Here is an 11,430-nt window from a genome sequence, read left to right as displayed (position 1 = left end):
AACGAAACGAAGAGTTTTATTGCAAAACGAGCTAACTCAATTTTTGTTAAGTTCAGATATTTGTGATTAATCATTAAGGCTGCTAAAAAACAAAGAAAATGATAACAAAATACAGGATATTTCTAATCATATCTTCTAGAATATTCCTTGTTATGTCACAAGTGAGATGTTGCTGGAAAGGTTTGATTTTGCTCTATCTGACGATGGACTTACTTTGACAAGTTTGAAAATTTTGGAAAATTTTGCAATAAAACTCTTCAAATGTAAATCCTCCATATCAATTTCAATTTCAATTTCAATTTCAATAGAACATTTATTTCCAGATCAATTCGTGTATAAACAGCAGTAACAATTCAGTAATGACAAACTGGAGGTGACAACTCAGTAAGCACAGCTTGAAGTGAGTGCACCTTTAACATTTGAAAATGTAGTTGAATCTGATTGAAACATAGCTAAAAAGACATTTTTGTTTAAAATACACATATTTACAAGACGAAGTACAGATACACAAGAGACTAAAGCTAGGGATGCAGGAGGGAAAACAGATAGGAAGAAGGAAAAAAAGAAAGAAAAGAAAAGAGAAGAAAGAAAAAAATACATTAAGGAGAGGTAAAGAGAACCTAAAACACACACTTGTAATACTATAACAAACAAGGCAACATTGTACATACATGTACATGTATTTCATTTTAGTATAATCAAGAGAAATTTAGCAGCCCTCACTATAGACTACCTTATATGGATGAATACAACTTTCTCTTGAGTCTTATCTTAAAACAATTTTGAGATGGTGCATTTCTTATGTCTTTAGATAAATTGTTCCATTTCTTGGGGCCCACAAAACGAATATTATGTTGGTAAGACATGGTTCTGGGTCTGGGCAAATGCATTAATGACGAGGAGCGTGTATTGTAATTATGCACATTCTGATTGATATCAAACAATTGAACAAAATGGTCAGGCATAAGTTTGTTGACACACTGATATACAAAAATACATTGCTGATAGGTGGTGATATTTTTCAAAGTAAGCAATTTTAGTTTTGAGTATAACGGGCCTGCTTTAGATTTCGGGTTCGCTCCATGTATAACTCTTACTATTTTATTTTGCTTTGAAGTCAATTTCTTTAGACTGGACTGAAAAGTACTTCCCCACACCATGTTGCAATAAGACAAATAGGGCAGAACAAGAGTGGAGTATAACATCCGTAATACATCAGTAGGTAACATGTAGCTTAGTCTGGATATAATACCAATGCTCTTTGATATTTTTTTCTCTGTCTCTTGTATATGAGGCTTCCATGTTAATTTGGAATCTAAAATAACACCAAGAAATTTAGTTTTCTCTACCCTGGGAATTTGAACATCATTCAATTCCACTTTAACAAAATCAGTGTCGTATGATTTGTTACGATTACTAAAAACAATAAAGTTACATTTGCGGGGGTTAACAGATAATCGATTTGCCTGAAACCATGTACACAATTTTGAAAGGCTACTATTTACTTGATCTTGCAAAGAAGGAAGATCCTTACCACTGAACAATATATTAGTGTCATCAGCATATAATATGTACGATGAGGTATCGGAATTAGAAACATTTCCAATGTCATTTATGTATAATATAAACAACAGTGGTCCTAATAAAGACCCTTGTGGAACTCCACATAATATTTTCTTTAAGTCTGATATACAACTGTTATATTTTGTACATTGGTATCGATTGGAGAGGTAGCTTTTAAACCAATTGTATGCTACACCTCTAAAACCATAGTGCTTAAGTTTAGCTAACATAATATTATGATTAATTGTGTCAAAGGCCTTTGACAAGTCAACAAAAACACCAATAAGAAAGGAATTTTCCTCAAACGTATCAACAATCTTATTCGCAATGTCAGTTAGGGCCATGGAAGTTGAATAGTTGCTGCGAAAGCCGTACTGATAACTACCCACAATATTATTTTGATCAAGAAACTTAACAGCACGGTTGTAGACAATCCTTTCCAAAATTTTCGAAAAACAAGGAAGCACTGAAATTGGTCTGTAATTTGACAATTCACATTTGTCCCCATTTTTAAACACAGGGGTTACACGAGCAATTTTCAATTTATCTGGAAAGACTCCTGATGATAAAGATAAATTGAATATATGACATAACGGTTTGCTGATTTCTTTTATTGTATGTTTGATTATACGAGGACTGAAATCATCAATTCCAGAGGCAGTATTATTCCGAAAAGAGTTGACAATGCTACATATTTCTGCTTCAAATGTTGCATGAAAATAAATGGTATTCAAACAAGGGTTCACCAGATAACTCATAAAGTTAGAATTATTTTGTGGTATCAACTTATCAAGATTTGGACCAACCTGAGTAAAATATGAATTAAAAGCATTTGCAATTTTGTGAGAGTCAGTAGTTAATTCACCATTACATTTCATTTGCATATCAGTAACACATTTACCACCTCTATTCAAAAGTGTATTTATAAGATTCCAAGTTGCTTTAATATTACTTCTATATGCAACAAATTTCCTTTCAAAATATTGTTTCTTCACATTTCTTATTGTAGCATTCAGAGTATTTCTAAAACGTTTATACTTTAATTCATTAAAGTTGCTTGGTTTACGCATATATTTCTTATATAACAAATTTTTATATTTGATAGAACGTAAAATACTGTCAGTCATCCAGGGATTAAGCTTTCTTGCACACCGACTTTTTTTCTTTAGGGGAAAGTGTTTATTATATAACCCTGACAGAACAGACTCAAAATAATCATAAGCTTCGTTAACATTTTCCATAGTATACAAATTATCCCAACAGTGTGAACCAAGTTCAGTCCTGAAAGCGTCAATACTGTCTTTGTTTACAGTTCTCACATAAATATCACTTCTTGGTCTGTCACTTTTTATTTGATTTAGATCAGTTAGCTGGAAGACAGGTAAATGATCAGTAATATCACAATACAACAGTCCACTTTGAATAGGCTTATTGAACTGGTTGGTAATAATATTGTCCAACAGAGTAGTAGTGGCATTGGTAATGCGTGTAGGCCTCGTTATAAGAGGGAGACAATAGTTACTAAAAAGTGTGTTAACAAAATCAGTTACATCATTATCCGTGCTATATTTTAATAAATCAATATTAAAATCACCCATAATATAAACTAATTTGTTTTCTTTCAGTAGCGGTGAGATCTTTGAATCAAAAGTAACATTAAAGTTATGCGTATTTATACCTGGGGGCTTATACATAGTGCCTATCACAATATTTTTTCCTACTGATTGACAAATCTCAATAAAAATAGATTCACACATACCATCATCACTAACCAGATCAGGTCTCTCAAAATAGGAGTAAGAGTCCTTTATGTACAAACCAACTCCGCCACCTAATTTCCCACGTCTATTATAACACACAGAGTTGTAACCTGGTATATTAGGCAGTTTGTCGGCATCTTTGAGCCAGGTTTCAGATAAACCAATAACATCAAAGTCAAGTTTAAGCAAGTTTATGAAGTTTAAAATTTGATCAAAATTCTTCTGAACACTTCTAGAATTGAAATGTATTGAAGAGAAAAAAGCTTGACTAGCATTAGCATCCTTAAAATGACTAACAAAATCATCAATATCATAATACTTGGATTGTAAATCATAGCAATTTTGAAAAAAAATTGCATCGGGACTAGCTCTAGACTAGCAAAGTTGTTTCATGGTGTTGCTAAGGGCCAGCGAAGCTTATTCAAAAGTGTTGGGGGGGGGGGCACTTCCTGGTTTCTTCAGCTGACCAGCAAAGAAAGAAAGAAAGCATGTCTCTGTCTATTTCTTTCCAGTGCCACTTAGGCACTTCCGGGATTTAAAAAAAAAAAGTAAGGGAGCCCAAAGTGATGACACCTTATGTATTCCTTTGTATGGTGCAAAAAAAAAGTGGGGGCAGTTCTGCCGGCGATGTTGCTCTACGAAGCTTCTGAGTGTGTGCAGAAGTCACAGAAGTCAAAGAAAACACACAGTCAGAGAGACATACAAGCAGAAAGACACACAAAATGAACAAACAGACACATAGCGATCCCAAATCCATGCAAAACTCTTTACAGGCATTCCAATGTCATTGTTGATGAAATGTACATGGACCAACAAGAAAAGATTTCTAGAATAATTGATCCATTATAGCATAAAGAAACTCTATATCTTAATTCATATAGATATAGTATATTATTGCTATCTATATCTTTCCCAGCTGATTGTATGATATACATGTACATAAAATATTTCTTCTTTTTCCTTTTTTTTCAAATTGGGTGGCTGTCACAAAAGGAAGTCTTCCCACCAATACCACAACGTGAAATGAAACCCATATTTGCAAGGGGCAATCCTTGAAAAAGAAAACAAACTCTTAAAACTGAATTTCCCTATCATTGTTGATGAACTCGTAAACCTGTCGCCGTAGCAGAAACTTTCCATGCGGTTCGGTCGATCCCGCGGGTAGTGTGGCCAAATAAACGGGGGTATCGGCGCCCTCTAAAGTCGATATTTTCTGTCGACCGAAGCAGTTGTCCTCGCTCAAGTTTGCCGTCATCATGTCCGTCTGTACAAACCCTGGGCAACACTGGCAGTGTGAACGAGAAGTTTTTACATGTACTGCATCCGGAGAAACATTCTCAAACATACCGATTTCATCAGATGAAGAAGCATTAGAGTGCTGTATCAACTACAAAAGTAGCGATTTTTTCTTTTATAATTATGCTTTTCAGTGGTTCACTCTTTTCCATTGCCATATTTTTTTTTGATAAATATTGCTACATATTGGAAGGCGTGCATTATTCTTTTTTCGCTCCATTATAATTTGTACACATATTTTGCAATATACTCTTATATACTTTGCATTGTAATGATTTTTCCTTTCAAATTGTTTTAGGTTTTTACTCAGAGCATTTCTGTAATAAGGGGCTCTCCGGTCCCCCCCCCCCCCCCCCCCCGGACATTATTAAAATGTATTGCCACACATGGTAACTAATTACAATGAAGATCCACGTACTTGGAGCCAATGAGAGACTCACCGAGTTGATGAGTATATCCTGCCTTGATGCATCCTTGGAAATCTCTTGTGCTTGCATCGTTGCCAAGGAAACCACCCCTAATTTGCTGATCCCATAGCTCCACTCCGTCCAGCCTTCTTCCACAATTGTTCTCGCCTTATGCGCTCTGTGTGAAAAAAAAAAAATTAACAAATTACAGCACTACCAAGTTACCTTCCTTTGTTATTATGGCGATATAATTTGGTGTACATTATTATTGATGACGTTCACCAGAACGTAACTACCCCTTGTAGCATACTTGCAGTACCTTGCCAAACTATATTAAGCGTAAGTAATGCTGGTGTATCAGATTTCTAAATACAATGTGATAAACTGGAAAATATAGATATGGGACTGAGAAAATAATTTGGTAACAGAGAGGTTGTTGCGTAAGACTTCAGTATACATGCCACCGATATAAGTTGTAAAAGCAATGTATATAAATACCAGGCTACAAGAAGGTTCCATCAATGATATCTGTAAATTTGAATACACAGTCATATAGTCCGTCTTCAATTATCCGGTTATCTCTTATCCGGACTTCGCTATCATCTGGACATGTTCACACAGTGAAGACGAAAAAAAGAAAGAAAACAAAACAACATCGAATGATTTCAAACTCAATGGAAACTCCTACAAAACTCACACAATTTACCTTTGAAAAACGGACTTTAATAGATTACACCATGCACCGTTGTGATGTATAGGCTACTAATTACGCTACCAATTGGTCGGCAGCTACAAGTTGCATATACATGCACAGACATTTTCCCCATATTTTGCCAAATACTGGTAGCTTATCCGGACGGATGCCGGTTTCGACATGGCTAGTTATCACAGGTCGAACCGTGTATTTGATTTATGATTGAATTGATGGAATTAATCTCCGCATAAGGTGAGCTACTTCATGTTAGGTGCCAGTGCTGGTGCTGGATATCCTACGAAGTTTAGCTCCATAACTGAGCTCCAATACCAGTCGGTCAGATTTGCACTAGCAATATGCCAATTACAATCATCAATCCCCAAACTTCACACCACTACAAAGTCGATATCGTGACAAAAGTGTGCTTGGTGCAAGTCAAATAAAAAGATGCAGCCATGAATGCTTTGTATAACAACGGTGATTTAGAAAAAAAAATGAACTGCTAGAAACATCCTAACATCCCCAAAATACAATGATCATAATTTTGCTCAAAGGCATAGATTTGTAAAGTCATGTCAAGAGTGTTTGTGTGATTTCCACGAGGGACAATTGCAGCAGTACAGCAGTACATGGTGATAAACTTGAAATCACCCAACCTGTATATTTTCATTTACTTGAATTTCTCGTTCATGTGTCGCCTTCTTGGACTTAGCGCTATAAATATAGTAATCGAGCATAATTATGTTCACCCCTTTATAGGCCTACGTATTGTACCATGATGAATGTGGTGTAAAGTCAGTCCATAGTAATGTTTAAAAAGAAAAATCTTGTTGGATACAGGTTCGCAAGTATGTCAATAATAAAGAAAGAATTAACAACTGAAAACAAAAAAAACTTCCTTTCTTTGTGAGACTTAATATCACTCTCTAGCTTAGCAAACGAGGATCACTCCTGCTGAATCTTTTGCTTACTTGAGGAAGTCACTCATGAGGTCAATGACATCCTGCTCAGAAGAAACTTGCCGGAACTTCGCTCTCACTCTGTCTCCCACCTGCGTGAATGCCATGTGTGCCATGGTACTGGCCAAATGCACAACTCTGTACGGGTCAAACAGAAATAATGTTCTAAGTTGTTTCAAACTCAATTATGTTTTCTGTTTATTATTCATTAGTTGGAGAACTGACGATCATCTGGGCAGAAATCTGTAAAGTGTCAAATATTTGATGACTCGTACCTGACTGCAATTTCCTATGACATCAGTGGTTGAGGAGTATAAAGCGGGCAAGGCAAGCAAGGCTGGTAATGATGATGAGGGAGTCAAAGGACCAGACAACAGCATGAGTTAGGCCACAGATCCTCACAAGAAGAGGAGGGCGGAGGAGGATGGGGATGAGGCAATAGCAATGGCAAGGTGGAAGGAGATGCGAGGTGCTATTCAGGTGGGGCGGAGCGGGGTCGGGTTTCGTCAGGGTGTGTGATGGTACAGCAAGCAAGGCATGAAGGGTAGAAGGGATTTGGCAGTGGAGGCGGTTAAGGAGAAGGAGGAGGAGTACCAGTTTGCAAAAGCTGCACAACAGGGGGTGTGGACTTGGTGGGAAGGGGTGGAGCACAGGAAGGTGTCGTGGAATGTCCTCTCGTGGAGCTGTGTGCTTCATGATCAGCTCCGCCTTCGATGTTTTGCCTTCACCAGTGAATCTGATGAGGTGGGGCATCAATTTGATAGATGAAGGGTTTGCAAGAAAGCGAGGGGGTTGCTGGAGCACATGATAGTGTCAGCGTGTGGAGGCTTATTGCAGGCCTATACATGGAGGCATAGCCAGGTGCTGAAGGAAATGGAGGGAGTGGCAAGGGTGGCAGTGGAGACGAGAAAGAAGAATGTACCCCCTAGGTGAGAGGAATCTATTTTGTAAAGGAGGAGTCAGATGCAGTAAGAGAAAGCAGGGCCAAGGGAATAATGTTGGAGGAATGTTAGTAGCGGGGGATGATTGTAAGGTGGGGTGGATAAAGGGGAATCATACAGTGCCAGAGGAGGTGACGGTGACTGCCCTGCGGCCGGACATGGGATGTTGGTGGCTAGGTCTGTGCACAGGGTGGCAGTGATGGAACTGACTGTGCCGTGAGAAATGACGATGGATGAGGTAAGGGAAAGACAGTTAGATAGGTATGCTGAGTTGAGGGAGGAGGGTGAGAAAAGGGGTGGAGAGTAGAGGGGCATACTGTGGGAGGTTGGGTGCAGGGGATTCGCTTGACGATCGGTGAGGAGGCGGGTCGGAACGAAGGGATCGAGTATGGGTAGAGAGGGGGAAAGGTGGGTAAAGAGGATTAACTTGTGGAGCAGCAGAGACAGGATCTGCGTGGATCGTTGTTAAGGCATGGTGTGATGGTGGAAATATAGGGGGGGGGGGAACGTTGGTATTTTGGAGGGAAAGAGTGGGAGGGTATCGGGGTGCTCGGGTATCCGGTGGGGCTGCTGTCTAGGGAATCCCAACGCAGCGCCGGCCAGCCAAGGGGAGGCGTCCAGGACTTAAGCCGAAACACTGGTGATCCCTGGTGTGTTGCTGATGACGACCCAATGGCACTGGCGGAATTAACACCTTTCTGTTACTTATCATATCATCAAGCATGAGAGAAGTGGAATGCTGGCTAGAGTAGATAATGCTGGCTAGAGTAGATAACTGACTCGCCACATGATTTATGAGTTGTGGGGAAAGATTTGATTATTCGTTGCCTTCTAAAAACAAACGCTTAATGATGATAATAATAGTCATGATGCTAATACTTATACTAATAATCAAACATGTCTGGAAGTGTTGTCGTTTAAAGTCAGTGGGAGGGGGGGGGGGGAGGAAAAGAAAAAGTATCCCTTACCTTCCCCCGGATCGTAGAAGAGGGATGAGTGATCGCGAAACTTCCAGAAGACCAGTGAAATTGGTGGCAATGACTGTTTGGGCTTGGTCATAGGAGCTTAGGTCCTGCTGGCGAGGACAGAAATGAATGGGCGTAAGATTGATTTCACATTGATGTCCATAATGCCATAATGTTACGTTTTCACGACCTCTCTTCTGAACCATCTTTCTTCTTACACACCTGCCTGTCTGCCTGTATATTAATCTCCCTCAAAATGGGTGTCTGATCATCCACGTATCTACGTATCTATCATCCTATATGAATAACTCTATATGATATAACCGTATCAGGGCAATTACCTCCCGAGAGCAATTGCCCACTGCTAAGGTTAGTGACAAGGTTAGAGTAAAGATAAGGTTAGGGTTAGGTTAAGTCGAGTTTGAGTTAGGGTTAAGATTATTGGTTCAGGATTAGGAGTAGGGTTAGGGTAAGGGAAAGGGTGTGTGGTAATTGCTATAGACCCTAATCAAGTTGGGTCTTGATTACAACCTTCGAATAAAAGAGTATAAATTTCCCCCTTCCATTCAGTAGATAGAATAGAGTTTAAAAAAAAAAAAAAACTTTATCTAAAAGTTATTTTTCGATCCAAAATCAAAGAAGAATATTTAAGTTGCATCAAATTCCTGTTTTTCAGAACATATCAATGATGATGCGGGAAAGGGTTAGTTGCTCGATTATTGATCAAAACATAATATTTTTTTAACATTTTTATGAGCAAATCAATAGGCGAGTTGTGGGGAATCTGTAGGAAAACAGACAATATTTGCAAACAATGATCCCAATAATTATTTTGTACCGGTGTCCCTATGCCTGCATTGTTGACGAGAATATCGAGACCACCGTGTGTCTTCTCGATGTAGTCACGATATCGAGAGATGGTTCCTGCGTCCGTGACGTCCAGGATGTGAAATTTGGGTGTGAGGCCCTCCTTGCGGAGCAGCTCAACGGCCTGTTGCCCCCGGCTTTCGTCTCTGGCCGTGAGGTAAACCACGCCGCCATCACCCAACTGTCGGCAGAGAACACGAACGATCTCCAATCCGATGCCCTTGTTGCCTCCAGTAACCTGTGGCGGATGCGATGAGGTTAGAAACTATGGTTATGGAGATCATATAACTTCCAAAGATTTAAGTCTATCTATCAGATCTATTGATCGTTTAAGTGTATCACATTTGGGGTCGATATGACATTTAGGGTGAAAACGTATTACATTTAGTGTTAAGGTGAATTTTGCATTTATTTAGCATCGATATTACATTGAAGAATAAAAATGTATTACATTTACAGTTCATATTACATTCAGGATTAAAAGTATTACATTTAGGAATGATATTACACTAAGGGTCGATATTACATTTAGGTTTGTTATTACAGTTTTTAGCGTTGTTATTACATGCATTTTTTTTATAGGGGTGATACCAGGCAGACCACGCACCCTGCACGGTTTTAACTTCCTAATCTTACCGAGAACCAGGGCTCGCCTATGGACTGCAAGGACAAGGTCTCTGGAAGCTGCATGCCTTTCCTGCATGCGATAATTTCAAGAAAGTTACAAGCAATTTAAGTTACCAGTGTGAAACGGTTAATCAGCTTACCACAGCTACCCGAATCGCCATTTTAAGTATCTGCTCAGTGATCCAGTTCGAAGGGTTGATACGCTGCACGTCATGCAGGCTACTGGTATAACTAGGCTAGTCCATATTCAGCTATACTATAGTATCTGGTTTTCCATCATGTCCATGATAGAGGCCATTTAGTGTGAGGTGGGACCGTTATCCCGGGTTATGCACCCTGCTCTCTGCGTCGAATTAATGAAAGAGGGTCGTTTCCTGGGATCGTTTACATGCATGAGTTGTGACCAAAATGGTTCTATCCGGTTGTTACTCTCTTTTTACACTAGGGACCTCCATTGTATGTCCTATCCGAGAGACAGAGATAGTGGTTTGCCGCTTTCTGGAAGGGGCTGGTATGATTACACACAATGACTCGGGAATCAAAATTCGGGAATATGAAACTTGAGAATGAGACACTGCAACGGTGTAAAATAAATAAATAAAATAAAGTGCAAAGGAATGTTTCAAAGCTCTCACGTGCATTTCTAAAACAGGTATACACGTTATGTAACCACCCTGATATTGTATTGTAATGAATTTTTGATAGACCATAAATAATTCGCACTATCAAACAGTAGATGCAGTCAAGAGAAATAGACTAGCTTATACTGATGCGTTCAACTTATAATAGGCATTATCACTATTATCTATTCATTTATTTATCTATTTATTCATCTATATCTATCTATCTATCTATCTATCTATCTATCTATTTATTAATCTATTCATTCATTTGGCATTTCAACATAAAATGCTAAGTACAAACAGAAAATTATTATTACTATCGTGATTATAAAGAATGCGTGGTGATTCTAGAGACATACCGCTGGTTGCCATCATCAAAGAATCAAGCTATTCCACCCATCAAAATAAAAATTTCATGAATGTCTTGTCCTCTCTTCTCCTCAAACCTCAGGCAATCTTTCTCGATACCAAGAAAAAGTATTTTGTTATAAATGTACCAATAAGACAGTGCAAAATGTGAATGGTAAATTGGTATAAACTATATTGACTCAAATACAAGCAAGTGCAATAATATGTGACTTGATTAATATGTAGGGCCTGCATGTCACAGATTCTATGAACATATTTGTTTTTTCGTTGCCGGGACTAAGCAAACAATAATCAGTCCACCTGTTTATATATAAACTCCTCAAAATAAGTTCTGCGATCAAAGTTTAATATATCATATT

At 38.5% G+C, this 11,430-nt stretch overlaps 1 protein-coding gene across 1 annotated transcript; it reads right to left on the bottom strand.

The window, feature by feature from the left end:
• Positions 1 to 4,395: 4,395 nt before the first annotated feature.
• On the bottom strand, positions 4,396 to 10,240 carry LOC139708870 (carbonyl reductase [NADPH] 1-like). The gene is made up of 6 exons (XM_071620833.1): positions 10,220 to 10,240; positions 9,424 to 9,690; positions 8,589 to 8,695; positions 6,692 to 6,817; positions 5,060 to 5,204; positions 4,396 to 4,608 (listed from the first exon to the last, which is right to left on the bottom strand). Exons 1-6 carry the CDS (start codon positions 10,238 to 10,240, stop codon positions 4,396 to 4,398), a joined length of 879 nt encoding a protein of 292 aa, XP_071476934.1.
• Positions 10,241 to 11,430: the final 1,190 nt, after the last annotated feature.

The sequence above is a fragment of the Diadema antillarum genome, unplaced genomic scaffold (genome assembly GCF_040938485.1).
Source record: "Diadema antillarum isolate AM-2024a unplaced genomic scaffold, OU_Dant_1.0 seq00001379_RagTag, whole genome shotgun sequence".
In the NCBI taxonomy this organism is placed as follows: domain Eukaryota; kingdom Metazoa; phylum Echinodermata; class Echinoidea; order Diadematoida; family Diadematidae; genus Diadema; species Diadema antillarum.
This window is presented reverse-complemented; position numbering and strand designations above follow the sequence as displayed.

Bases quoted from the DNA above. Each gene is read 5' to 3' on its own strand.
- LOC139708870 (XM_071620833.1), bottom strand. From the start codon at position 10,240: ATGGCGATTCGGGTAGCTGTG. The intron at 9,691-10,219 runs GTAAGCTGATTA...CATCCGCCACAG, and splicing joins TGGCGATTCGGGTAGCTGTG to GTTACTGGAGGCAACAAGGG. The intron at 4,609-5,059 runs GTGAGTCTCTCA...TCACACTGCCAG, and splicing joins AGGATATACTCATCAACTCG to TGTTGCCCAGGGTTTGTACA.